A 27,809-nucleotide genomic window follows, 5' to 3' on the forward strand; every position below is an offset into this window, starting at 1 on the left:
TTTCCACGGGGACAGGGGAGACAAGGACGGTTTCTCACGCTGCTCCGCTTCAGGGCCGGCAGCTCCTTGGGGCGGTGGAGTTTGTCGCGGCTTTGTCGCGGCTTTGTCGCGGCTTTGTCGCGGCTTTGTCGCGGCTTTGTCGCGGTTTGGGGGCGGCCCCGGGGGCGGCCCCGCGCTCTCCGCGCTCGCGCTCTCTTCCCGCGCTTGCGGCCGGCGGGGGCGGGGCCCGGCGCCCCGGCCAATGGGCAGCGGCGGCCGCCGTAGCGGCAGCCAATGGGCAGCGGCGGCCGCCGTAGCGGCAGCCAATGGGCAGCGGCGGCCGCCGTAGCGGCAGCCAATGGGCGGCGGCGGCCGCCGTAGCGGCAGCCAATGGGCGGCGGCGGCCGCCGTAGCGGCAGCCAATGGGCAGCGGCGGCCGCCGTAGCGGCAGCCAATGGGCAGCGGCGGCCGCGCGCGGGCCGGGCCATGGCGGCGGCGGGCGGCGATGGCGGCGCGGCGGTGGCGGGGGACGGCGGCGCCGATGGCGGTGCCGATGGCGGTGAAGGCCCGGCCCTGTCGGCGGCCCCGGGTCGCGCCCAGGTGTTCACCACCGTGGTGGACACATTCCTGGAGAAGCTGGTGGCCGCCGGGAGGTGAGGCGGGAGCGGGGCGGGATCCCTGAGCCCGGTCCCAGCCCTGCCGTGACCATGGGCCCACCCGGCTCTGAGCCTGGCCCTGACCCCGGCCCCATCTCTAACCCTCCCTCCGACTCCACCGTGACCCCAGTCCTGATCCTGCCCCCCTCGGTCTTGCAGCTACCAGAGGTTTGTCAACTGCTACCGCTGCTTCTACAAGCTGCAGCCCCAGCTGACCCGGAGCATTTACGATCAGTTCATCTCCCAGCTACAGGCGTCCATAAAGGTGAACGGGGGAGCCACCCGGCTGCCTGGGGGGCTGCTTAGAGGGGCTAAAGGAGATTCAAAACCCTGTAAAAAAAGTGCTGAACAGGTTGATATTAAGGGCAGCAAATACATTTCCTAAATGGCAAAAGCAGAAAGCTGCGGGTGCTCTCCAGATCTCAGTGTCTTCCCCAGAAAGAGCTGTAGAATCATTCAGGTTCGAAAACACTGCTAGGACTGTCGAGTCCAGGCATTTCCCCAGCACTGCCAAGGCCACTACTAAACCGTGTCCCTAAGTGCCACATCCACACATCTGTTAAATGCCCTCAGGGATGGCGATTCTCAGAGCGTAGGCCCTGCATCCAGGACAAAGCTGGAAGGACTTTGGACAAGGACCTGGAGGGACAGGGCAAGGGGGAATGGCTTCCCACTGCCAGAGAGCAGGGATAGGTGGGATATTGGGAAGAAATTCTTCCCTGTCAGGGTGGTGAGGTGCTGGCGCAGGTTGCCCAGAGAAGCTGTGGCTGCCCCATCCCTGGAAGTGTTCAAGGCCAGGTTGGACGGGGCTTGGAGCAGCCTGGGTTAGTGGAAGGTGGAACGAGATGGGTTTTAAGGTCTCTTCCAACCCAAACAATTCCCTGATTTCGTGACCAGCGAGGGCTCACAAGCAGAGTGGTGCCTGTGTTTGTTCATTTTGGGTCTTGCTGAATCCCTGTCGTGTCCTTCCTTTGCAGGAGGAGATCCAGGAAGTGAAAAATGAAGGGAATCTAGAGGGACTCTTTAGTTCATTGGATAAGGTTGTGGAGGAGGCAAAGGACCGGGAAGAGCCAGCATGGTATGGATGGCCAGGGGCAGGGGTCATGTTCCTGCAAGGGCAACACCCTGGGTGATGTTTGGGTGCCCTCTTGGCCTCATGCTGCAAGGGAGGGTCTGAAAGCTGCTGTATCTTTACAGCAATGTCACTGGGTGTCACTGGGCCTGAAACCCACAAAAATCAGTTTAATCTGTGCATCTCTGGGTCCGGGATCCATTTCCATTCGCTCCCTTAGTGCAGGGAAGTCAGTGCCACTGAGATGGGGGGACGAGCCAGTTCTGACCAGTCTGCTGGGCAGAGCTTCTGTCCAACGTCAGAGCTGCCCTGGGTGCTCTTTGTGTTCCTGCCTTAGGGCCTCAGCAGATGCTGCAGGTGCTGTTTGGCCACCTGGGAGACAGACAGGGGACTGTAACCAGAAACACCAAGATTTTGTGTTTCTGTGCTGAGGGGGCGAATGACATCCTGCCTGCTCCAGGCTTCCACTTACAGCCAGATTTGAGGAAGGGCTTCCTGTTCCCTCCAGCAGGGCTCCTGCTCTGGCTCTCCTCAGTTCCCTGTGCCAGAGGAAACTGGGGGAGCCGCAGAGCTGATCCCACCTGGCAGCAGTTCAGCACCTGATGGGGCTGTGTGGGACTGTGTGGGACTGTGTGGGGTTGTGTGGGACTATGTGGGGCTGTATGGGACTATATGGGGCTGTGTGGGACTATATGGGACTATGTGGGGCTGTGTGGGACTATGTGGGGCTGTGTGGGACTATGTGGGGCTGTATGGGACTGTGTGGGACTGTGTGGGACTGTGTGGGGCTGTGTGGGACTGTGTGGGACTGTGTGGGACTGTGTGGGGCTGTGTGGGACTATATGGGACTGTGTGGGGCTGTGTGGGACTATGTGGGGCTGTGTGGGGCTGTGTGGGACTATATGGGACTGTGTGGGACTATATGGGACTGTGTGGGACTATATGGGACTGTGTGGGGCTGTGTGGGACTATGTGGGACTGTGTGGGGCTGTGTGGGACTATATGGGACTGTGTGGGACTATATGGGACTGTGTGGGACTATGTGGGGCTGTATGGGACTATATGGGGCTGTGTGGGGCTGTGTGGGACTGTGTGGGGCTGTGTGGGACTATGTGGGGCTGTGTGGGACTGTGTGGGGCTGTGTGGGACTATATGGGACTGTGTGGGACTGTATGGGGCTGTGTGGGGCTGTGTGGGACTGTGTGGGACTATATGGGACTGTGTGGGGCTGTGTGGGACTATGTGGGGCTGTGTGGGGCTGTGTGGGGCTGTGTGGGACTATGTGGGGCTGTGTGGGGCTGTGTGGGACTGTGTGGGGCTGTGTGGGACTGTGTGGGGCTGTGTGGGACTGTGTGGGACTATGTGGGACTGTGTGGGGCTGTGTGGGGCTGTGTGGGACTGTGTGGGGCTGTGTGGGACTGTGTGGGGCTGTGTGGGACTGTGTGGGACTATATGGGACTGTGTGGGGCTGTGTGGGGCTGTGTGGGGCTGTGTGGGACTGTATGGGGCTGTGTGGGACTGTGTGGGGCTGTGTGGGACTGTGTGGGACTATATGGGACTGTGTGGGACTATATGGGACTGTGTGGGACTATATGGGACTGTATGGGGCTGTGTGGGACTGTGTGGGACTATGTGGGACTGTGGGGCTGTGTGGGGCTGTGTGGGACTATATGGGACTGTGTGGGGCTGTGTGGGACTATGTGGGGCTGTGTGGGGCTGTGTGGGGCTGTGTGGGACTATGTGGGACTGTGTGGGGCTGTGTGGGACTGTGTGGGGCTGTGTGGGACTATATGGGACTATGTGGGGCTGTGTGGGACTATGTGGGACTGTATGGGGCTGTGTGGGGCTGTGTGGGACTGTGTGGGGCTGTGTGGGACTGTGTGGGACTATGTGGGACTGTGTGGGACTATATGGGACTGTGTGGGACTATATGGGACTGTGGGGCTGTGTGGGGCTGTGTGGGACTATATGGGACTGTGTGGGGCTGTGTGGGACTGTGTGGGACTATGTGGGACTGTGGGGCTGTGTGGGGCTGTGTGGGACTATATGGGACTGTGTGGGGCTGTGTGGGACTATGTGGGGCTGTATGGGGCTGTGTGGGGCTGTGTGGGACTGTGTGGGACTGTGTGGGACTGTGTGGGGCTGTGTGGGACTATGTGGGACTGTGTGGGACTATATGGGACTGTGCGGGACTATATGGGGCTGTGTGGGGCTGTGTGGGGCTGTGTGGGACTATGTGGGGCTGTGTGGGGCTGTGTGGGACTATGTGGGGCTGTGTGGGGGCTGTGTGGGACTATATGGGACTGTGTGGGGCTGTGTGGGACTGTATGGGGCTGTGTGGGACTATGTGGGGCTGTGTGGGACTGTGTGGGACTATATGGGACTGTGTGGGACTGTATGGGGCTGTGTGGGGCTGTGTGGGACTGTGTGGGGCTGTGTGGGGCTATGTGGGGCTGTGTGGGGGCTGTATGGGGCTGTGTGGGACTGTGTGGGACTGTGTGGGACTGTGTGAGGCTGTGTGGGGCTGTGTGGGGCTGTGTGGGACTGTGTGGGACTATGTGGGACTATGTGGGACTGTGTGGGGCTGTGTGGGACTGTGTGGGGCTGTGTGGGGCTGTGTGGGGCTGTGTGGGGCTGTGTGGGGGCTGTATGGGGCTGTGTGGGGCTGTGTGGGGGCTGTATGGGGCTGTGTGGGGCTGTGTGGGGGCTGTATGGGGCTGTGTGGGACTGTGTGGGACTGTGTGAGGCTGTGTGGGGCTGTGTGGGACTGTGTGGGGCTGTGTGGGACTATATGGGACTGTGTGGGGCTGTGTGGGACTGTGTGGGACTATGTGGGACTATGTGGGACTGTGTGGGGCTGTGTGGGACTGTGTGGGGCTGTGTGGGACTATGTGGGACTATGTGAGGCTGTGTGGGACTGTGTGGGGCTGTGTGGGGCTGTGTGGGACTGTGTGGGACTGTGTGGGACTGTGTGGGGCTGTGTGGGGCTGTGTGGGGCTGTGTGGGACTATGTGGGACTATGTGAGGCTGTGTGGGGCTGTGTGGGGCTGTGTGGGGCTGTGTGGGACTGTGTGGGACTGTGTGGGACTGTGTGGGGCTGTGTGGGGCTGTGTGGGGCTGTGTGGGACTATGTGGGACTATGTGAGGCTGTGTGGGGCTGTGTGGGACTGTGTGGGACTGTGTGGGGCTGTGTGGGGCTGTGTGGGACTGTGTGGGACTATGTGAGGCTGTGTGGGACTGTGTGGGGCTGTGTGGGGCTGTGTGGGACTGTGTGGGGCTGTGTGGGGCTGTGTGGGGCTGTGTGGGACTGTGTGGGACTGTGTGGGACTGTGTGGGGCTGTGTGGGACTGTGTGGGGCTGTGTGGGGGCTGTGTGGGGCTGTGTGGGGCTGTGTGGGGCTGGTGCCGGGCGGGATCCCGGCCCTCCGGCTGCTCCATGTCCTGCCGTGTCCAGGCGGCCCAGCGGGATCCCCGAGCAGGACGTCCGCAGCACCTTGGTGCCCTACTTGCTGAAGCAGCGCTCCTACCTGCGCAGAGTTCTCAGGGAGAAGGAGGAAGAGAACAGGAAGGTGGCTGAGTCTGTGCTGATGGGGAGGGACAGGATTGTGGAGCTGCAGCAGCTGATCCAGGCTCGCCAGCAGGCCTGGCAGGTAAAAACAGATCCAACCAAACCAAACCAAACCAAACCAAACCAAACCAAACCAAACCAAACTCCTCCTCCTAGCACCCGCTGGAGGGGGCTCAATGGGGCCTGGAATGACATTCAAACCTGCCACTTCTCCAAGACCTCCCCAGCAGCCAAGTCCTGCTGAAACTTTAGGCCTGGGCATTTTCTCTGAAGGTCTCAGGTGCTTTTCCCTGTGGAGTGGGTGGGCTGTGGGATGTTCCTGAGGGAGATGAGGGGGTTATGGTCTGTGCATGCAGGGGACAGCAGTGTGTGACACACTCAGCCCACTTTCCTCCCTGAGTGTGACAGGGTGGGAGAAGCATCATGCTGAGGTCTGTGGGTTGTGTTCCTTCCAGGCAATCAGTAAGGAGCAACGAGAACTCGTCATGACATTCCAGGAGCCCCAGTGAGGCCTCAGGATGTCCCACGGGCTCTGCTGAGACAGTTAATTGTCCCAAAGCACCGATGGGACAGGGTGTGCGCAGAACCCAAACTGAGAATCACCCCATCAGGCCACTGGAGACTGCAGAGGAACTGGAACAGCTGCTGGACTGGCACCATTTGATCAGATTTGGTGAAGAAACAAAAAAAACATTGGGATCTTTGGAAATGGATGGCAATTCCCTATTTCCTACTCAGCTAGACAGAGACGAGTGGCACAAAGTGTGTCTGTGCTCTCATCTGCTCCCCTGAGTGCTGTGACAGCCCTGACTCCAGTTTCCAAAGCCACATTTGGGGTTTGTAGCTATATTAGCTGTGTGTTAGACAGAATTCAGTGCCATAAGCCCCAAGCCAGGCTGTGCCCGGACCTGAGGAGCCCACGAGCAGGAGCACACATGCTCCTGGCCTGTGCTTGCAGGTTCATTCAGTCTCCGTGTGCTCAAACCACTGCCTGTTGCAGATGTGGCAGCAGCTGCTGCACCAAGTTCCTCATTACCATCCATTCTGTTCTCCACATTTCCAGCCCTGGTCCCCTCCCAGCAGCCTGAGGTATCTGGGGGTCTGTGCAGAGGTTGGAATGGCCCTGCCTCCACTTTGTGGGCTTGTGGCACAGGGGTTTAATGTTCTGTTCTGGAACCAGACTGGTTTTCCCCACCCAGAGTCATCTGTTAGTGCCTCATCGGAAGTTTGCAGGCTGGGGAAGCGAAGGCTCCCGGGATTTCCCTGCCAGAGCCCCACGAGTGACGTGTGCCTCCAGCGTGAACAGGTTGTTCCTGGGGCTGGCAGGGAATGAGGAGAGTCCCCTCACACCTGATGGAGGCTGAGAGAGGTTCTGAATCCGACAGGCACTGAGGGCAGCAGGTTCCGTGGTCTCCACCCCAAGTAGAGACCGTGCCCTGTGGCAAACTGGGGAGCAGCAGTGGCCGCTTGCACCACACCCCAACCTCTGTTTGCAATTAGAGCCCGCGACAGAGCGGCTGCAACCATTTCCCCTGTGCCTGCCCTTGCTGTGCTGGAATCTCAATAAATTGGGGCTGTTGTTCCCAGCTTGGCTCCTGCCACATCCTTGGCCCATGTACTCTATACTTTACGGGTTTGTCTGACAAAGGCTCTGGTTCAGCAGTTCTATCCTCCCTCTGCCCCAAAGCCTCCAGTTCCGCTTTTCAGGACAGGGCTGGGATTTACAGGATCAAAAAGTGGTCAGGATCCCAAGAGGAATGTTATTCAGGGGCTCTGACTGCCCTGGCCACGCAGCATCTGCCCATGGCATGTGGCAGGGAGGAGCTGTGCAGAGACCAAGGGCATGGGCACCTGCTCACCCTCCTCCAGGGGCACGGCATGACAATGCCACAAAGGAAGCCTGTGCTGGTCCCTCAAAAGTGGGTCAACAAGTCCCTGCTGGCCCTGCCCATGGAGGAAAATCCCAGAGTTTCTGGCAGGAAAGTCTCCCCGTGTCACAGAAGACAATGCTGGGATCCAGCAGTGGGAACTGGGGCAGGGCAGTGGGTGACTGGGGAGTGCATCGAGGAGCCCCCAGTGCCCCCTCCCCCATTCCATTGGGGACTCGGTGCTGCTATGCCAGCAGGGCTGGGCCCTCCAACAAATCCCCTGCTGGCCCAGGGCCACATTTCCCTCCCTTTGTGGGCTCTGGCTGGGCATAGGGGGACCAAGTTCATCCCAAACCACAATTGCCACCTCTGCCGGCAGCTCCGGCCATGGCGGATGTGCTGGAAATAACCCTGGTGGGGCCATGCACCCCCCTTGCCAAGGCCACAGCACCCTATAAAGACACCCAGGGAGCTGGGGCTGTGCTCAGCCCAGCACAGGAAGGCACCATGAAGTCCCTTGTCCTGCTGACCCTCTTGGCCCTGCTCACCCTTGGCCTCTGCCGCAGAGGTACCGGGGTGTCTGGGGCTGATGGGGACAGTGGGGGTGGTTCTGTGCCCCGGGAAGGGCTCAGGAGGGAGCAGGACTGGGAGAAATTTGCTGAGCCTTGGGGTGGGGGGGGCATGGGGCTGCAACAGGGAGATAGAGAGCAGGACATCCTTCAGCAGTTTGGGGGGTCTCAGTGAGGGATCTGAGCCCCAAAAGGAGTGGGGTGAGAGGAGAGCCCACATGGGGCCTTCCCGAGCCCACCCACCCCTCCGTGTCACTCGCAGCTGCCGATGGCTCCACCAGCACCAACGACTCGCCCAGCTCTGAAGGTGAGTGACCGCAGCTGCTGGGCCCCGCTGCCTTGGGGAGAGGGGGACATGACCCCCCCTGACCCACCACCCTGTCCCTGCAGCCTTCATCTCCAGACGCGCCAGCGCTGAGGTGGTGCAGAGACAGAAGCGAAATTATGGCTATGGCAGGTAGTGCTTGGTCCTGCTGGCCGAGGGATCACTGCCCCCAGATGAGGGGAGGTCTGCTGGCTCAGCCCCTCCCCAGGAGCCCCCAGCTCCCATGGGACCTCCCAACACCCCCTGAGTCCCCCTTTTGTCCCCAGCAGCACCTATGGAGCCCCGCCTGACCCACTGGAGGCCAAGCGTGAGGTGTGCGAGCTCAACCCCGACTGTGACGAGCTGGCCGACCAGATCGGATTGCAGGAGGCCTATCGGCGCTACTACGGCCTCGTGTAGCCCCAGCCACGCCCTGCTGTGCTGTGGGGCAGGGGCTGAGCTCCTGGAAACCTCCGTCAGCTCCCCCTTTACACCTTCACCCTCTCACCCTTTCTGTTAGCCCTGGAAAGGAATAAATGCAAATGGTGGAGCCAGTTCCTTCCCAAGCTTGGGGCGTGGGTGGGTGGGAGGCTGCAGTGGATGTGCCCCATGTCACCTCACCCCACATAGCTGAGGACTCCTGATTTTCTCCCTGTCCCCCCCCCAGGCTCCAAGGAGACGCAGTGCTACCACCCCCAGATCCTGCTCCCAGCAGTGACAAGCCCAGAGCTGCACCATCATTATTCCAGTTTAATTTAAAGCTGCTTCTCCCAAGCATGGGGTTATTGGGGAACAGCAGAGCTGCTCCGTGCACCCTGGGGCCCGACCAGGGATTTCATCACAAACCACCTTAACTACTCATTAACCTTGACACACACATGCACGCATGCACTGCTGGGTCCCCACATAGGATGACATATTGTCCCTGCCCCAAATTCATGGAATCATTACTGGTTTGCATTGGGAGAACTAAGGCACAGTCTGGGTGCAGAGGGATGAGGGATGAGGTGGGGGAGAGGGACATTGCAAGACACCCCACAGTGGGGTCCACCACAAAGAAGCTGCCAGGATGCTGCGTCCTCCCAGGCTCCGCAGCCCAGCCCCTCACACGGTGTCCCGGGTCCCTCCAGTGCCCAGCCCCAGTGGGGATGCCTGGGGGGCAGCCAGGGCCACCAGGGGTCTTGGGCAAGGCCACAGTCAAGGTGCTGATGATGGCAGTGTTGCCCACAAGGGCCAGCCCGGCAGTGCTGGAGGTGCTTGGAAACAGTGGGGCTCAGGTGGCCCCACAGCCAGGCCTGGTGCATGCACACATCACAGAGGATGGCCTCCAGCTGCAAGGGGGTGCCCAGCACAGAACAGATGTGGAACAGCTGGTGGCTGTGTCCTGCCAGGCTGAGAGGCCAGCACCCGTGGATGCTGTGGATCCTTGTGCAGCTCCAGCTGCAAGGGGCTGCTTTGGGGGCAGGGGACAGGAGCCGTGGCAGTGGGGGGCACGGGGGGTTTGCTGCTCACTGGTGCAGTCAGAGCAGCCGGGCACAAGGCACTTGGGCAGGTGAGATGTGAAGAGGAAGCTGGTGAGCAGCGCGAAGAGCAGGTGGTGGCAGTACCTGACCACAGCTTCACTCCAGGCACAGTCACACCAGCAGCAGCAGAGGAGCTGTGGGGAGGAGGGTGAGAACCCCCCTCTGGAAGCACCCTGGCCACCCCTGTGGTGGGGGCACCCTACTCTTGCCCTGGGCCACCCAACCCACTCGGTAGAAGAGCAGGAGGGGGCACACGAAAGCCGCCTGCAGCACTTTGCTCAGCTGAGGACGCTCCAGCTCGGGGAATTTGTGAAGGGGGAAGGGGTGGAGGGGCACAGACCCCTGTCAGCTCCAACAGCAAGGACCCTGTGAAAACCTTGGCTTTGGGCCTCAGCAGGGGGAATCACCAAGACAACCAAAAACCTGAGAAGGAGGAAAAAACCTCCAGCACCAGTTTCCTCATCCCAAATGTACTGGGAATAGCAAGAGAGGCCAGTGCAGATGAAGGAGTTCAAAACAGCCACAGGGACAAAGCAACGGTGCCAAACATCGCTGAGCCAGGAGTCTGGCATCGTGTAGGCACCCACAGGCAGACGTGCAGCCTGTGGCAGACACGCTTCCATGTCATGGGGCCTGCAGCTCCCTGTCCCTGCCCCAGCGCCATCCCTGTGCCAGCCCATCTCCACTGAGCCTCCCCCAGGCTGTAGAAGCTGAGGGCCCCACAGTCACAGATACAGCAGATGTGCTGGGCAGGCACCAGGAGCTGAAGAGGCAGGCACAGCTGGGGGCAAAGGGATAGGGGCAGACAAGCAGCAGGCAGATGAGCAGTGGCCAGTGCTCAGGCTCCCAGCAGATCTCCAGGGAGGACAAGAGCACCAGGCAGTGCCACATGAAATAGCTGCTGGCACAGCATGTTTTGAGGTGAGCTGTGTCCCTGTCCCTACCCCCATCCTTGTCTCCATCCTCATCTCCATCCCCTCCTTATCCCTATCCCTGTCCCTGTCTGTGTCCCTAACCCCATCCCTGTCCCCAGCCCTCTCCCTAACCCCACCCCTGTCCCCATCGCCACAACCTATCCTTTGTTCCCATCTCCATCCTCTTCTCATCCCCAACCCTGTCCCCATCTCCACAACCTCCACAACTGTCCCTGCCCCCATTCCCATCCCATCATTTCATCACGCCCATTCTTGTCCCTGCTCCCATCCCATCTCCATCCCCATGCCCATCACCATTCCTATTCCCATTCTCATCTCCATCCCTGTCCCCATGCCCACCAGGTCAGCAGGAAGTGTGTCCAGATGTTGCCTATCTCATTCATCATCTGAAGGGAGCTGAGGACACAGTCAATGGCTTAGCTCTAGGGGTGCCAGTACCCCAACATGATCCCATCCTCCCAGAAGATCTGTGGGGACAGCGGGGCTGGTCAGGGGACACCCCAGGGAGAGTGGGGCAGCCCAAGAGCTGCTTTGGAATCGTGGTGGGTGGGGAACTGAGGCAGAGTGGTCTGGGAGTATCTCCCAGCTAGAACAAGGTTTCATGGGGAGTCCAGGGGATTTCCCACCTTGGATGAGGGAACCGGGGGAAGAAACCTGGGGACAGAGCCTCCCCTTCCCCCAGCCACACATACCCGAGGCACCTGGTGGACCCTGGAGACCTGCTCCAGCTTTACCTGCAGCATGGTGGGGCCACAGCACTCAGGGTGAGAGAGAGGTTGGGTCTTCAGGACCAAGCCCACCGGGGGATGGGGATTGTGGCTGCAGGAGCCAGGACAGACACACCCAGGAAGGCTCCTGGCTTTTTCCAAGGTTGTAAGTGGCAAAGCCTGCTTTCTGTTTGACTCTCACAGAGAGCCACTGACTGGACAGGATCAGGACCCCAGGCCCAGAATGGGGGAGCAGATCAGAGTCAGGGGTGGGGGCTGGTCAGGGGTCCAGGGTGCTGCAGGAAAGAAGGAGATCCTGCTTCGTCCCCCACGCCACTGTATACCCTCCCCCCAGAGAGGCTCCCAACCCTAGGGATGTCCCTGGCAGATGAAGGCTTAGGACCATCATGGCAGGAGCAAGCCCCCACAGACACCCTGCAGCCCCCCATGCCCCAGCCCAGCGAAGTTGTTATGCAAGGCCTGATGAAGGACACTGAACTGGGCAGCTGGGGAAATTGGGGCAACAGGGAGAGCAGCTCAGCAGCACGAGGGGTGCCATAAGCATCCCACTCACCCCTCACCCAAAATTCACACAGTGGTTTAGAGGGAGGAAAACCCAAAATGAACCAAACGTATCTGGAGAAATTTCCTGCTGCTCTGCCCCCAGCAGAAGCCAGAGCAGTGCTGGCGAGAAGCACCAGTGGTACGGTGGGCGTGTGGATGTCCCCTCCTGCAGCTGCCCTGCAGAGCCCCCTCCTCACCACTGCCATGGGCCAGAGGTCTCAGTCCTGCCACTGCTGCTGGCTGCCCTTCTCCAAGCTCCATCCCAGGTCCCTCCCCGGCAGCTCCCACTCACTGCCAAAGGGGCAGACGGGGCCTCTGCAGGGCTCAAAGGCAGCTTTGTGCTGGACAGATCGCCTACCCTGCCACAGCCTTGCCTTGGCTGAGATCCCCTCAAATTCCTGCTGAAGACACGACCCCTTACCGTGCACGGGGGGCACACGGGAGCCTCCAGCGCTGGAGGGGCCACTGGAAGGCGGTTCTGGGCACCGGACCTTAAATGCCACCAAGCTTGGGAGAGCCAGGGCAGGTGACAAAGCCAAGTGCAGGTGCATGCAGGGGGCCTCAAAAACACCCACCGGGACACAGTGCAGGGTCCCACCAGAGTCCTCCCATCTGGGAGGGAAGAGGTGGAGAAAGCAAGTTTGGGGAAACAAAACTGACCTGGCAGCAGGAGGGCTGGCAGCAGCTCCGGCTTAGCCCATGGGGGCAAATGCCAGCAGAAGGTTCCTGCTGCAGCTGGATGGAGCTCAGGGGAGAGAGGACTGAGCTGAGAGCAGGATGGATGCTTTCCAAAGCCCCTATCTTTGGTGATTTATTGATCCCCAGAGGACTTGTGTTGAGTGCTGGGCACAGCATGAGCAGCTCAAAAACATCCTATGCCTGGCCCGAAGAGCCCGAGGTGCAGGCTGGTCCACACCAGGGCTCTGCTGCTCTGGTGGCCCCAGCCAAGAGGAAGTCACTTGTCCCCAGGGTTGTTGGCAGGAGGCCAAAAGGAGGGCCTAAGATGCAGACCCTGGTGCTGAGCAGTCCCTCCAAAATAACCAACATGAGGCACAGCAAACCCAGGCAGGGAGATGTTCAAGGCAGGGGAGTGACACGTCTGTAGCAGAAGTGGGAAGCAGAGGCACAGGAGAGGGGAACAGGCAGTGAGTGGGGTTGGAGAGACAGCAGCCCCGGGGAGTCCTTGAGGATTCAGTTCCCCAACAAGCAGGACCAAGAGCCCCAACCCCTGACCAGGGTTGTGGCCTTTTTCTGCTTCAATTTCACCTCAGTCCATTCCCATGTAAGGGCTGTGGGACAAACCCCCACCCACGGACCCTCCCACAGCAACACCATCCTGCACGGACTGATGATGGAGGCTCAGGGTTTGTTATGGGGCCGGCAGCCTCTTGGCACGGCCCTCCCAAGCTGGAAGAAGCGTTCCCAGCCCTGTTGAAGGGGATGGAGCCAGCAGTGACAGTCCCTTTCTGCCAGCTTGGCGTTGGGACTGGGCAGGTCTTGCCCACAGCCCATTTCCCCGCTGGGGACTGAAGCTGGATTTGCCCTTTCACAACCCCCCTCTCTGACCTTCCTGCCGGTAGCAGCCTCCAAAGAATCCGAGAGGGAGAGAGAATTATGACAGTGCTCAGCTCAGTGCTCCCCACCAGGAGAAACAAATCAGGGAGCTGTGACGGCAATGAAGTCAGGGCAGGAATACTGACTTATTTCCTTTCCCTACAGAACACCCCTCAGCTGCCCTTGGCACCAGGGCCTGGTGGGACCCTTGCAGAGCCTGATCTCCAGCCTGCAGCCCCCAGCCCACCCTCTCCCAGTGCCTCAACTGGACACTGAAAAGTTACACATTTTAAAAATTTACACTTTCGCTGTCGCCTGCTTCTCCACCCCCTGTCCCCCGTTAAGTGAGGGGCCCCGATGAGCCATGGCAGGTCCTTGTGCAGGGTCAGGGGTGCTCCTGTGGCAGCAGCATGCAGACTCCTAGCAAGAGGATGAAGTAATCCCAAATCACAGAGGCAGCAAGGGAAATGCTACTCCCATCACAGGGATAAGGAAGGACCCACCTGCACTTCTTTACTGGAAAGTTCAGTCAGCAAAGCATATACTTGAGAGTGGATTTACAGCTGGAAAATGCACTCAGCTCCAGGGCTGCACAGGAAAGGTGGGATGGGCTGGGAACGACCACAGGACACGAAGTACAAACACCTGGTATTTTATTAAGCCAGTCACCGTGTTCAGACCATGGTCAGACACATGCCAGGAGCCCCAGCCCCTCCTCGCCCAGCTGGGCCCCACATCCCCTCGCCCCTCATTGAGAGCGATCCTCCCTGGCTCTGCAAGCCCGTGTGCCACATGAGGGCTGAGGAGAGGTGATTGTCCCTCGCCTCAAACCTAGTCCCCTCACTGCAGGCGGCAAGGCCAGCGACACGGCCCCTGGGCCAGCCCGCCCTGTCCCCACGCTGGCCAGCCTGGCCAGTGCTGCTGCACACCAAGAAGGAAAAGAGCCCTAAATTGAAGATGCAAGACAAAACCCGAGGCATTGCGGGTGGCCTCAAGCCAAGCAAGGATGGGAGCAGAGAAGCTGCTTGGAACAGCCCATGAAACCATGGAGCAGAAGCCCAACAAGCACCAGCGACTGTGTCCACCATGCTGTGGGGACAGCCCAGCCAGCCTCAGCCACCACAGACCTGTGTCCTCCCAGTGTGGGGTCACCCCAAAAACCCCCAACAGCTCAACAGGGTGGTAATGAAGAGAAAAACCAAATCCAAGAAACACACCAAAACACATGAAAACCCTTGTTTTCAGCCCACAAGATGGTTTTTCTGTTTGCTCTCCTTCCCAGAACAGCGGGCACTACTGGACTGACTTACAGCTGCTCCAGGGCAAGCCTGGAGCTGGTGCAGAAGCAGCACTGCAGGGAAGAGCCATGGCCAGAGCCTGCACAGTCTCCACACTGCCTGACGCTCTCTCGATGAGGCGGCTCACAGTTCTGGCTTGGACCAGGTGCACAGGGTGGGGGGCTCTCAGGGAGCCCCCGCTGCAGCACCACAGCAGCCACAGGCTGCACAGAGCCTCCCACAGACCATCCTCTTTGCTTCCACCCCAAGAGCCACTTCGTATCAGCAACTACCATGCCAGGTGAGAAACGCAGTGGCCCTTGGAGAGAGCAGATCTGTTCAATTTATCCCCAGGGAGAAAACTCCAGCTCATCCTGAGTGCTGGGATGGGGGGCTGAGAAGTGCCTTCCTTTACCCCAAGCCTGGGGATGACATGTTTGAGTCCCCTCAGAAGGCCACGCTTACTGGAGGACACTCCATGCCATCTCCCCAAGGCTGCTCTGCTACCACACTGTGGAGCCTCCCAGTTTTTCAGCTCTGGGTATCTCTGACTGGGGATGCAAATCCAGTAACTATTCACCAGGTCCTCAAGCACGACTGTGTGCTCTGGAGAGAAGGAGGGTGGCACAGGGACCATTCAGGTGTCCCTTTTAAAGGTCACAATCCCTCCCCATCCAGCCCAGAGTGGAAGGGACTGTGGGGGCAGTCAGGATTCCCCATTGCATGGTGAGGGCAACTTCCTACCCTCCAGGTATGCAAAACCTGGGAATATTAAACCAGCCCCTCCTCAGGGGACCAGAGCAGTGACTAAGGGATAGTTGTGAGCAGCCCCTGCTGTTGCCATGCAGTCCCACATGGGCTCCAAAGCTCTGGTTACAGAAACTGCATCTATTTACTTTTGTTCTTAAACTGCACCCTGTGCCCACACAAGGCCTCAGTGGCTCAGAACACAGTTCCTCCTCAGCCTGCCCAACCGCCCAGCACTTGGCTCCCAGCTGCCACCCTGCACAGCTGCGGGAGCTGCAAGAACCAAAACACTTGCCAACAACTGAAACACTTTGCCATCAGTGAGACAGGAATTCCCTCTGGGCTGCTGCTTTACCTGTACTGCTCTCCTCTCCCCTCAAGATCCAGCCAGGACCTAAGGAATGCTCGACCCGGAGTGAAGCTGAGGACTGCCCCCAGCTCCTCACTCCTTTGACCATGGCCCAGCAATGCTTCTCTTCACCAGCCCCAAGCATGGCCCCAAGGGGGGCACTGAGGCTCTCAGGACACACGCACCGGGCTCAGCCCCAGCGACCCCCAGACTCCTCTGCTGTGCTCAGCAGCCAGGAGCGGGGTGGGGTTTCTTCAGTAGCAGGAAAAAGCAGAGCACACCAACTCTCCGTGCCCCCTGCCAGACAAGGAGGGTTTCACCTCAAGAGCAGTCCCACAAGGTGATTCCCTTCTCTTTTTCCACCCCATCGAACAGAAATAATGAGCTACACAAACAAATGGCTTCAAATAAAACCACTGGAGGAAAGAGTGACTGGGAGCTTCACAACCCATCTCAGATCTCCAAGAATCCCCAAGGTGTGCCGGAGTCTCTGACCTGCTGTCCTGCATATGACCTTTTCTTGGCTTAGCCAAGCAAAGCATTTTGAGTTTCAGGAGAAGCTGTAAAAGGGAAAATCCTGCAGGGAAACCCCTGTCCCTCACAACCAGCCTGCCAGCCTCCAGGGATGAACTAGCTGTACCATGGAGATTGGCATTTCCCTCTGCTGTGCTGCAAAGGAGCTGGAACTGGAACAGAAATGAATCCTCTGGTACTTGTGCTGGTATTTTTAGTTTTTACCTGAAAACAAGGAACATCCCCGCCCCTGCAGTACAACACACCATGCTCGGAGCCTGGACAGAGCGGAGTATGTGACTCAGCTTCTCATGTTACACCCTGGCTGTAGCAGCTTCTGGCTGGCCCATGTGAGAACACAGAAGACTCCAGTGGTTTGTACTTGCATAGCTGCTGCTGGTTCATGTGGATGGAGACATCTGTTCCGTGGGCACAGAGAGGCAAGAGGGAGCATGAAGAGACTGCCCAGCCCCTCTCCTGCTGCCCTGCAAGCAACCTGCAGCTTCATATCCGAGCACCGGCCAAGTGACAGCGTGTCAGACACAGGTTGCGTGAGATGCTGTCAGGATGGAGGTCTGCAGGGTCCCTCACAGGTCACCTGGGGAACCAGCTCTTCCAGCATCCGTCCAGGTAGCATCAGCCCTCCTGTCTGGGATGCAAAAAGCACGGAACAGTCCGTGAGCTCAGTGCTCCCGGGCAGCAGTGGTCACGGCACCGCCTCTGCCAGCCCAGAAGGACGCGAGAAAGGGGGACACAAACACTCCAGCTCTGTCACCATCTCTAGCACGGCATTGCAGCAGTGGTGCATCGAACAACCAGCAGAAGATAATGGCTTTGAGATTCTCCTTCCTCCTCCACACCCTATTGAAAGATTTGGGGGGGAAAAAAGGGAAAAAAAAGAAAAGATGAAAAAGAGGCTTTGGGTCCTTTGGAGACATCTGCTCCATCCCAGGGTTGCAGTGCTCGAGCCAAGCATTTGAGCCTTAATGGTTAAAATCCCTCCCAGCTCGTCTCTCACTTCCAGCTCTTATGCTGGATTCCTCCTTTTCTCCAAGGTCTAATGCTGGAAGCAAAGTGGGAGAAACTGGGGATGGAGGCACAGAGTCCTGTGGCCTCCCTGGAGCAGCGTGGTCGAGTTCGTGTCGCTCATGAAGCGTGCAGCTCCCAGGGAGAGTGGAGTGCACAATGTGGGGCTGCTCCCTCCTCACAGACCAACATCCCTTTGCACTGAGCCCACTCCATAGGGGCCTGGGAAAGGAAATAAATATGCTTGTTCTAAGACAAAAAAAATTATATTAAGAGCTTTCCCCCCCTTTTAAATAGCATAAGTGTTTCCTTTTCTTTCTGACGTTGGAAGAGTATCCAGAACCCCAAGGGAACTCCTCTTTTTTTTTTTTTTTTTAATATTATTCATATGTATAAAAACTAAAAATTAAAAGGAAAAAACCCTTGAAAAATAATTAATTCAAAAGGGGGGAGGGAAAAATACTATCCGCTTTCCTGTCCCCAGATTGCCGAACAAGAGCAAAACACTCTTTGGATCTTCTTTCCCAAGCCGGAGGGTTCTGTTTCTGCCACACTGGTTTGGTTTTGCTGAAGTTAAGTCCATGCTTTGAACCACCAGCCTGTTTCTGCTGGCCAAGCAAGCTTTGGGAGGAAGGAGGGGAATGAAGGACTGCCCGTCTCTCGCCCATCTCTGCCGACTGGGAGAAGGGCAGAGCTCTGCCCCGGCCATACCACGGGGCCTCTCTCAGAGCAGTTGGCGCCGTCAGAGCTGTACAGCCGTCTGGTCAGGATGCAGGTGGAGGGTGTCGGTGTGCGTGCCCACATTGGATTATTTTTTTTTAATTCGTTTGGGTAGGTATTTTTGTTGCTGTTGCTGCTGCTGCTTCTTCGTGTCTTAAGTGTCGCCCAGATTGTTGTTTCCTTCGTTCAGACGCTGCACGTTCCGAGAGGGGGAGAGAAAGGTTCACCAACCCGATGCCTTTCTGACCATCAGCCCATCTCTTTCCACTGCTTGTAGAACTCCAGAACATTTTTTATCTCTATGCTGGCATTGGTGGCTGCCTGGATGGCAGACTGCAAGCAAACATAGACAAAACAGGTGGTTAATTTTTAACCTGCCCCGACAAGACAGCTGCCATTCCCAACCTAGGGACTCTCCAGCAGCCTGGCACAGCTGGAAGGCCAAATCCTCCCAATTCTCGTTGCTTTGGTACAAGAGGCCTGAACAGACATGAAATTCAATTCTCCCACCTCTATCAGAATACTCTGTACCACAAAATCAAGAAGCCTTGAAGGAATAAGGAATCTCAATGTATAAAGTAACTTTGAGGAAACCAGGCCAGTTATTAGCCAAGGCAACAAAACATTAAAAAAAAAAAATCTCTTGCCAATCAATCATATTATATCCTTGCTGGGAAGCAGAATGGCTCAGCTCGGCCAGACAAGAGCTACTGACCTGCATGGGCACCGAGAACATGCTCGGGTCCTCCAGCTGGAAGCCCGTGATGATGGTGACCATTCCCGTGGTGTCGTCCTCTCCACTGCCCTGGGACACTGTCAATTGTTTGCAGCTGTCCAGTATTTTATAGAGATTCCTGACAGAAAAGAGAAACAGAGGGGAAGGTCAGCGAGAAGACCACGTCTGCTCGGGAGGATAAGTGGGAAGCAGGGCTCTTTCTTGTTCCCGTTAAGGACTTTTCTGAGACTCTTTTGAGCACAGAGTGCTTGGTATTACATGCACAGATGGCTGTCCCTGTCTCCAGGGAATTTCATCATTACTCACACACAACAAGCTCTGCAGTGGGTCCCAGTGCCACCACCTCTCCCCAAAGCCACCTGCCTGCTGGGAATTGGGCTCAGACACCTTCAGATGCTGAAATCTTACCAGGCATCTAGATCTTGTCTCTTCAATTTATGCCTCTCAAAGCTCTTCCCAACATCTTTCTGGCAACGAATGTACCTGAGGAGAGAGCAGAGTCTCTGAGTTCGTATGGAGACCATCACACAGGCTAAAGTCAGTGCTCCACGGCAGCTCCTCTGGGTGCTGCAGGGCTTCCACCAACCCAAATTTAACACCCAAAGGTCCATCCAAGGAATCCTCTGTGAATCCCTTCGATCACCTCCCTGCCTCACCACCATTCCCACATGCCACTCACAGTACCACGTCTCAAGCCCACCAGCCCTGATGCTGGCCTCAGAGATGCAGTCTGTCCTCTCAACTGTGCTTCTGCAGAGCACCCAGGCACAATCCGGCTCTTCCAGCATTCCCAGTGCAGTAGCAAAGGTCACCACTCCAGTTTATACAGCGACAGGGGTGCAACTCCACCATTCCCCAGAAGCAGCTGTGCTTCACAGCTGAGCACCAACAACCAGCACATCAGAAGAACCAGCTGCTCAATCTGCTCCTTCAACACCTTCCCATTCCTGAAGTCTGGCTTTTCCTCGGCCCAGTCCTCACTCTGCTCCAAGTGATCCACAGCCTGCTCCCACCCCAAAGCCCACTCATTCCAAAAGCAAGGGAAAATCCTACCCCTCTCCTGCTCTCACCTGTTTCCCTTTTTAAATTCTGCTTCCAGATACCGAATGCTGTCCCTAGCACCGGCGTTCTCCTTTTTCAGGAAGTCCAGGCCATCGATAACTAACAGAAAAAACAAAACAGAAAAACATCTTGCTTACAGTTCTACTTCTGCAAACTAATCCAGAGGCATCAAGTACTCCCCATTCCACAGAACTCTGTGTGATAAATAGCTGCCACAGGAGAGGCAGAGGAGGAACAGGACCTTTCTCCTCTCAGCTGTTCTGACATACTGTCAAAATCCCAGGCATGGGCCACACAGAAAACAGGCCTCAAAAGCAACACATCAAAATGGTGCTGCAACTGCTCCAGATGAAGTCAAGGATAAGAGCAGGAGGAGGGAAAGGCACCACCCATGGCCCCTGGGGCCTGCTCCCAGCACAGAAGGGATGGGGGCAGGCAGCCACGGCCGGTTACCTGGTGTGGAGTCCCCATACCTGTTCGAGGGATGATGATTATGAACCTCCCACTACTGGCCAGCTGCTTGACAAGAGCCAGGTGCTGGCAGAGGGCCTGGGTGTCCGGAACAAGGTAAGGAGACATGGCTGACTGCGCCTTGGGCTGCTGGAGACTTCCCTCCAGCTGAGACACCTCCAGCTGAAAACACACATGCAGAGACACTCGCTTCACATTTATGCTGAAACAGACCACCAAACGGGGCAAGACTTGCCCTGCAAAGTTCCACCAGGCCCTTCCAACCTCCAAGCATACAGAACAGAGGGCTGGATGCAGCAGAGGGTCAGCAAGAGGTGATGGTACCACTCTGCACTGCCCAGTGCAGCCCCACCTCGAGTACTGCAAACAGTTTGGGGCACCTTGATGTAAGAGTGGCATCAAAATATTAGAGAGTGTCAGTTTGCTCAGCTTGGAGCAGAGAAGGTTGAGGGTGACATCATCACAGCCTACACCTTCCTCGAGGGGGTCAGCGAGCAGGAGGTGCTGACTTCCTCTCTCCAATGACTAGCAATAGGACATGAGGAAATGGTTCATTTAATTTCCAGCTTCATTGTTGCATCAGGGCAAGTTCAGGCTGAACATTAGGAAAAGGTTCTTCGCCCAGAGGGTGGCTGGTTCCTGGAACAAGCTCCCCAGGAAAGCAGTTGTGGTACCAAGCCTGCCAGAGCTCAAGGAGTGCCTTGACAACACTCTTGGGCATTCAGTTTAGTTTTAAGTAGCCCTGTGAGGAGCAGGGACCTGGACTCCATGATCCTTATGGGAGCCCTTCCAACTTGAAATATTCTACAGTTTGATCTATGCAGAATGGACTTACTGCCTCTGGGTGGGATGGGAGCAGAGAGTTCCCCCTTCCCAGGTTCTGACATTCCAGCCACTACCCTGCTGGTTTTCAGGCTGGAACCGGCATCTCCTACCTGCAGTCGAAGCTGAGCCATGTCTCTCATGAGCCTGTTCCGACGAGCTTCCTCTGCAGCCTAGTTGCAAAACCAAACTTCCATATCAGTTAGCAGGAAACACACCAGCTGACACTAGCACACACTTCCAGGGCGAAAAGGGGACACTGGAATAGCTTTAAGAAACTGAACTTTCATCTCCTCTCAAAGATCTGTGATTATAGTTACAACCTAAGAGTAACCTACAGGAAACTGTGCCAAGTACAGAGAATTCATTCACCTCTACCAACTCACCATGTGAAACTGGGCCTGGGCCTGGTGCAGCAAGTTGTCTTGCTCTGACTGTGCTATGCTGATGAAGATCCCAAGCTCCGAGTTGAACTGCAGGATGCTGCCTTGCAAGTGGGTAATGAAGTGGCCAAAGCTCCGAATGCAGCAGATCCGCACGACAGACTGCAAGGAAGCAGCAGGGAGTCACCAGCCACAGCAGCCACGGGGCTGCAGCCTGAGGCAGCACCGAGCTGCAGCTCACACTTTTGAAAAAGGCAGGAACTGATATTAAATGCCTAATTCTGATGGATGTTTCTGATCTCTTCTGAAGTCAGAGACTGCAGGAAAGGCTACAGCTGGCCAGAAGGTTCAGGGGTGCCAGCAGTCTGGGCTACCTCAACCCAAGAAAATGTTAAGAAACAGCAGCACCCCTCCCTCCACACCTGCTCCATAAACCTCTGCTCATGCCTTCAAGTGCTGGGAGGAGGAACCACACAACACAACAATCCAGGTCTGACTTTTTTCAGGATTTACCCCAACTCACCTCCTCAACTGCTGAGAAAATGGGCCGGTCCTGCTCAAAGTTAAACCTCTTGTGTGCATTTTTCAGAGGCGGAAGATTGCGCAGGGCCACATCTTCAGGGAGCAGCAGGCTGGCCTTCAGGTCTGGGAGCTCAGCATCACTCAGGATGTCCTTGACTTCATCACACAGGGCCAGCCCTGGCGAGGAGGGACAAGAAGGAGAGCAAAACAACTGATGAGGGAGAAAAGAGGAAAACTGCTTTAACACACATGATCTGTAATGGTGACGGGCAGCGGTGTTAATGACACATATGCTGTGAGCACCTGCTTAAGGAGGGACCACAAGACCACTCACAATATAAAGAGCAACTCTCCCAAACAATCTGCCAAGGGACTCTGGGAAATTCCCTGTTTGGAGGGATAGCTTTCCCACCTATTCCAACAGATGAGCAACCCTGTTCAAGCTCTGCTTCTCATGAACCATGGGGATCTTCAGACTCAGCCCTGAAGAGGTACAGAGCACATCATAAGCAGCTGGAGATCCAAAACTATTTTCCAGGACTACCATGGCAAAATCACAGCCTTACTTCTGCTCCTGGCAGTGAACTTCACTCCTGTTGGCCACACATAGATTCTCACATGCTGGTGTCAGTGTTTCAGTATGTTGCCAGCCATATTATGCATTAATATAGCATTTTTTGTGTGTGACTTTTGGGGTTGTCCTGTCAGGGCCAGGAGTTGAACTGGATTCTGGAGCGAGGGGGTCTCTTCCAACTCAGGATGTTCTATGATTTTATGAGTCTAAAGACTATGGGACAGTATTTAACTGGAATGGTGTTTAAACAGAAAAACAACACATGCATGTGTCACTTCCTATTGTGCTTATAAAAACTGCTACTAGGAAATCTCCCTCCCCGGGCTCTCTCACACACCCTGGGAATCACTGATGACCAGGCTTGGTGAAACATGACATTGCCACTTTCTTCTCCAGTACCTGATTCCTGCAGGTCTGCAGCAGAAGGCAGAAGGTTCAGGAGCACAGACAGCCTGTTCCACAGGCTCTGAGAGCTCTGCAGGAACAGAACACAAAAGGCCACAGAAAATGTCAAGACAGACGTATACAACAACCAGGCTGCTTAGGCCTTCCAGCATCTCCAGCAGCCTTCAGAATGCTTTATGAAGGGCAAACCTCACTATCCTTCTTAGGTGCAGATTAGTTTAATTCAGCTGGTGGGGGACGTAATATCACCCTCCGCCCAGGACTGGGGCCATGGCTGCCACCAGCCCAGGGAAGCTGACCAGACACAACCTTGTAGAGAGCCCCAACACCATCCCCACCTGAGCACACATGATGATGAGGTCCGTGTTTGTCCTCAGCCAGTCCAGGAACACCTTGACAGTAAGCAGCAGCCCTTCATTGGTCACAATCTCCAACTTCTCCTGAAGGGATCGCTCATTTCTGCAGGATCTGTTACTTGAAATGCTTTCTTCGGAGTCAGACACATCATCTGGAAAACAAAGGCAAGCGCAAGATGGCAGCTGTTAAACCCCCTGAGATGCCAAGCCCTGCTGGTGTCAGAACAGCACTGGGCTGGTAATAGTTGAGTTGAAATACGTGGTGCCTCCACACATCCTCACAAAACCAATCCCTGTCCCCTGTGCTGTTACTAGAGCGTATCACTCCCCCATTTCCTTCTTCCTCGGGAGAAGAGGGTTAAAATCTCCCTGTGAAGGTCTGACCATTGCTTAATCTCTGCAGCAGCCTCTAAGAGGCTCACTGACAGAGCAGGGCAGCACATGCCAGCACAAGGACCAGAGCAGTTCCTGCACGAAACACAGCCATGAGGCCAACACGCTCCCAGCTTCGAGCCAGGCAAGAGAAGGAAATGGCAGGGCTGTCCTATGAGTCAGAGCCCAGAGAATTTTAAATATTGAACATATTCTTTGCACTCTTCTAATTCTCCGGACCTGAGGATCTCAAAGCCATGTGACATGTGACACGAGCGACCTGAGGTCAAGGTGGGAATAAACGACACGCTTTGCTACAGCCCATTATTTCAAGTGCTGCCATTGCTTCCTGTTAGCATAGCCATGGGCATTCCATAAACCCTCAGAATCACAAGGAAGGAAGCGATTTATTCAGAACTCACCCCTGACAGCACCATGAAAAAGCAGTTTGGATACAGCACAGATGAGAAGAGCTCGAAGCTAAAAGCACACAGTGAACTCATTCCATCTCTCATTTTCTACACCTGTAAAGGTATTGTGGCCACACATTCCTGGAGCTGCAACAGCTAGATAACCACTGAGGGAAAGGGTTAAACAGACCAAAACCCATTTGTTTCTTCCTTTACCCACCCCATCTCTTTCATGTGGCCATGGAGCAGTGCCGGGAGCCAGTCAACACTAACATGATTTAATACTGTGCCTTCAAATCCTGGCCCAGGCAAAGCCTGAATCTTGCCAGTGCTGTAGGCCAGCTGGATTTGGCAGCAGGATGCAGAATGTTTCCTTGCTCCAGGGAAGCTGGGAGGAATGACAAACAAGACTGAACAGGCCCCTGTAGTTTTATGTGAAATACAAACAACTCCCTGTAGCACATCAGATCCCCATTTCCAGCTGTTTTTGCCCAGAACATCACTCAGTTGTATAAGTTGAGTGGTAATGGAGACATGGCAGCTCCACCTGCTGCGCCTCTCCCAGGGGTTCAGCATGGAACACTCAGTGAGGCACATTCGAGGGGTCACAGGGAGGCCCTCAACACCTCTCACACACACCTGGGTCACATCTTCCACACAAACTTCTACATGGGCTTTGGGTTGATAATCTGTCATCTCATGGAGAACTTCCTGTCCTCCATCTGCCCTGTCTGTCACCAGAAGCAATAGTAAGTGTTTGATTAGATATTTCACAGGGGAAGAGGGAAGATGCAATCTGTAATACCTGCTGGAATTATCCTCTGGAGCCAACACGGCTTCACTATGCCAAATCATGCCTGAAAAATTTGTTGGCCTTCTACGATGGGGTTATAGCAGTGGAGGATGAGGGAAGAGCAAGTGACCTCATCTACCTGGGTTTGTGCAGAGCATTTGACACTGTCCCGCACAACATCCTTGTCTCTAAACTGGAGAGACATGGATTTGATGGATGGACCACTTAGTGGACAACAACTTGGCTGGACAGTCATAGTTAAAGAGCTGCAGCCAACAGTTCAATGTCCAAGTGGAGAGCAGTGACGAGGGGCATCCTCACGGGTTGGGACTGGGACCAGCACTTTTTAACATCTTTGTTGGTGTCAGACAGTGAGATCAAGTGCACCCTCAGCAAGTTTGTGACAACACTGAGTTGTATGGTGGGATCACATGCTGGAGGGAAAGGATGGCACCAGAGGAACTTGGACAGGCTGGAAAAGTGGGTCTGTGCCAACCCCAGAAGGAATAGCAAGGGCAAGGAGAAATGCTGTACCTGTGTTGGGGCAACCCCAAGCACAAACACAGGCTGGGGGAGAATGGGTGGAGAGCAGCCCTGGGAAGAATTGAGGGGGAATGGGTGAACAAGAAGCTCAGCATGCCGTGGCAACATGCACTGGGGGCCCAGAAAGCCAACACTGTTCTGGGCACCCCCCCAGCAGCGTGGGCAGCATGCGAAGGGGGGGATTCTGCCCCTCTGCTCTGCTGAGACCCCCCTGCAGAGCTGCCTCCAGCTCTGGGGCCCCACCACAGGAAGGACGTGGAGCTGCTGGAGTGAGTCCAGAGGAGGTCACAGAGATGATCCAGGGGCTGCAGCCTCTCTGCTCTGGAGACAGGCTGGGAGAGCTGGGGGTTTTCAGCTTAGAGAAGTAAAGGCTTCAGGGAGACCTTAGAGCTCCTTCCATTGCCTAAAGGGGCTCCAAGAGAGCTGGTGAGGAACTTTGACAAGGTCCCATTCAAGACAAAGGGAGGAAGGCAAATTGAAGAAAGGTAAATTTAGATGTGGTATTAGGAAGAAATTGTTCTCTGTGAGGGTGGTGAAGCTCTGGCACAGGTTGCCAAGAGAAGCTGTGGCTGTTCCATCCCTGGAAGTGTTCAAGGCCAGGTTGGATGTAGTTTGGTGCAACCTAGTCTAGTGGAAGGGGGATGAAATGACATGGGCTTTAAAGTCCCTTCCAAGCAAACCAGCCTGCGAGCCTGTGATTATCAGAGCTGTTCGGCATTTAGTCTGCAGAGCAGTAGTTCTGGCAACCCTGGTTGGCCACAGGTGTTTCCTTTGCTCAGTGCATATATTCCCACATGCTGGGCAGTAAAAATAAAGCTCCTCCACCAGGAAATGGCCAACCCAAGGCCTGCTCACTACTTGGGCAACCTGATCCTCCAAACCTGGCCAAAGGAGACCTTGCACCATGGGAAATGGTGAATTTAGTAAACAGACTGCTATAGTTTGCAGTTTTCTACACAAAATTGCAATAACACAGCCCTTACCTTGCTCTGCCAAGCTGGGCTTCTCCAGATCTCCATTGACACATGGCTTGCTCTCTATCCCGTCCTTCAAGGCAGGTGGTTCACTGTTGGGTTTCAAGAGGATGTTGCTGAACGTGGGAGCCAAGCGAAAGCACCGTTTGGTCTGGAACAGCTGGGTGGACATGGCCTGGAGATTACTGGCTATGCTTGCATCACTAGTGCTCAGGGAAGCCGGCCCATTGACTGCTGGATCCACAGCCTCAATTTTAGAGATGCTTGGGCTCTTGGAGTCCCCCAGCCCACTGCCATCCACGCAGTTTTTTAAGGCCTCTTTGGGCCCACTTTTGCCTTGGCTGCTTCCCTCCTCACCCGGTTCATCCTCCATGTCCTCCAAGTCAGACCGAGACTCTTGGCTGTTCATGTCGGAGTCTGTCTCCACATCAAAAGCAGCTTCTGCTTCCTCATCACTCTTCTCTGAACCACTCTCTGAGCCATCACTGCCCTTGATGGAGCCCTGGCTGGAGTCAGAGTCAAAGCCCTCACTCAGGTCGCTCTCATCCACCTTCTGGGGGTGGCGGCGGCGGCGTAGACAGGAGAGACGAGAATATTTTTTGCTTTTCTTGCAGTCGTTCTTCCGCTGTTCCTCGCTGGGCTGATGATTGGCCAACTCAGCTTCAGCTTCCTTCTCAATTGAGTTCACAGGCTCCCGTGGCTCCTGGTCATCTGCATTTACAGGGAGAACATAAGTTCAAGTCACAGCATGTTCCACAGGCTGCTGCTTGCCAGCCCTGGGCCCAGGGAACCAGGGCTGCAAACTTCAGCCATCACTTCCATCAGTGTCTTCCACTGCAGAATAAGCAACCCCAGAAGAAAGACTCACTTCCTAAAAGCACCCGGGAAGCCCTGGGAAGCCGAGACTCCTCCTGCCCGAGCTGGGCTACTCTGTTACCAGGCAGCCTCAGTGCTGCATGCTGCTAAACCAGCATAAACCACAGCTGAATTCTAACTCTCCTCCCCAACTTTCTACAAAGAGCTGAGTCACCCACCAAGCAGGGCAGGGACATGTGCTCTGTAATCACACTGACCTGACCCAATCCTTTTCTTGACCAACACGCTCGGAACCTTTCTAGCAGCCCTGGATCACCCTGACAGCTTCAGAACCTGCAGAGGAGGGGTCATTCATTGTTGCTTTTACCAGAAACTCCCTCACCCTGCATTCAGTGAAGTATTGCAAATTGACTGTATGCAGGGGAAAGGTTTAGCAGTTTTATTCTCTGCTCAGTAATGATGGGCTTGCATCATTATAATGCTAATATAAGGATTAATTGCTTCTCTCCCCAGCAATTCAAGAGCCACCCTTGCCTGAGCAGAACTGAGGTATGCTGAGAGGGCCTGTCTCCTTCAGCCCCACTCAGCCCTCTTCAGCCTCCCCCAGCCCAGGTGTTTTACCCGAGATCATCTCCTCAGT

At 56.0% G+C, this 27,809-nt stretch overlaps 4 protein-coding genes across 5 annotated transcripts in view; 2 read left to right on the forward strand and 2 right to left on the reverse strand.

The window, feature by feature from the left end:
• The first annotated feature begins 462 nt into the window (after positions 1 to 462).
• On the forward strand, positions 463 to 6,883 carry PMF1 (polyamine modulated factor 1). The gene is made up of 5 exons (XM_068995423.1): positions 463 to 632; positions 795 to 900; positions 1,613 to 1,713; positions 5,161 to 5,356; positions 5,730 to 6,883. The coding sequence occupies exons 1-5, from the start codon at positions 466 to 468 to the stop codon at positions 5,781 to 5,783; spliced, it is 624 nt and encodes a 207-aa protein (XP_068851524.1). The 5' UTR covers positions 463 to 465; the 3' UTR covers positions 5,784 to 6,883.
• Positions 6,884 to 6,943: 60 nt separating this feature from the next.
• On the forward strand, positions 6,944 to 8,494 carry BGLAP (bone gamma-carboxyglutamate protein). The gene is made up of 4 exons (XM_068995424.1): positions 6,944 to 7,710; positions 7,974 to 8,018; positions 8,102 to 8,168; positions 8,303 to 8,494. The coding sequence occupies exons 1-4, from the start codon at positions 7,530 to 7,532 to the stop codon at positions 8,433 to 8,435; spliced, it is 426 nt and encodes a 141-aa protein (XP_068851525.1). The 5' UTR covers positions 6,944 to 7,529; the 3' UTR covers positions 8,436 to 8,494.
• A 625-nt stretch (positions 8,495 to 9,119) lies between these two features.
• PAQR6 (progestin and adipoQ receptor family member 6) lies at positions 9,120 to 11,216 on the reverse strand. The gene is given in 7 exon segments (XM_068995086.1): positions 9,120 to 9,195; positions 9,303 to 9,399; positions 9,528 to 9,672; positions 9,946 to 10,140; positions 10,262 to 10,436; positions 10,813 to 10,940; positions 11,166 to 11,216. Coding segments are annotated over 7 exon segments (867 nt in total).
• Positions 11,217 to 13,924: 2,708 nt separating this feature from the next.
• SMG5 (SMG5 nonsense mediated mRNA decay factor) overlaps positions 13,925 to 27,809 on the reverse strand; it is a 31,089-nt gene continuing 17,204 nt past the window's right edge. For both annotated transcript variants that reach the window (XM_068995090.1, XM_068995089.1), the window contains exons 12-22: positions 26,363 to 27,064; positions 23,244 to 23,413; positions 22,900 to 22,975; positions 21,928 to 22,103; positions 21,408 to 21,566; positions 21,135 to 21,194; positions 20,202 to 20,361; positions 19,737 to 19,827; positions 19,075 to 19,149; positions 18,646 to 18,784; positions 13,925 to 18,263 (exon numbers count right to left, since the gene is read on the reverse strand). In XM_068995090.1, the coding sequence (XP_068851191.1) occupies positions 18,180 to 18,263; positions 18,646 to 18,784; positions 19,075 to 19,149; positions 19,737 to 19,827; positions 20,202 to 20,361; positions 21,135 to 21,194; positions 21,408 to 21,566; positions 21,928 to 22,103; positions 22,900 to 22,975; positions 23,244 to 23,413; positions 26,363 to 27,064 (1,892 nt within the window). In that variant the 3' untranslated portion in view covers positions 13,925 to 18,179. The remainder of the gene's footprint in view (positions 18,264 to 18,645; positions 18,785 to 19,074; positions 19,150 to 19,736; positions 19,828 to 20,201; positions 20,362 to 21,134; positions 21,195 to 21,407; positions 21,567 to 21,927; positions 22,104 to 22,899; positions 22,976 to 23,243; positions 23,414 to 26,362; positions 27,065 to 27,809) is intronic.

The sequence above is a fragment of the Aphelocoma coerulescens genome, chromosome 25 (assembly GCF_041296385.1).
Source record: "Aphelocoma coerulescens isolate FSJ_1873_10779 chromosome 25, UR_Acoe_1.0, whole genome shotgun sequence".
NCBI classification, from domain to species: Eukaryota; Metazoa; Chordata; class Aves; order Passeriformes; family Corvidae; genus Aphelocoma; species Aphelocoma coerulescens.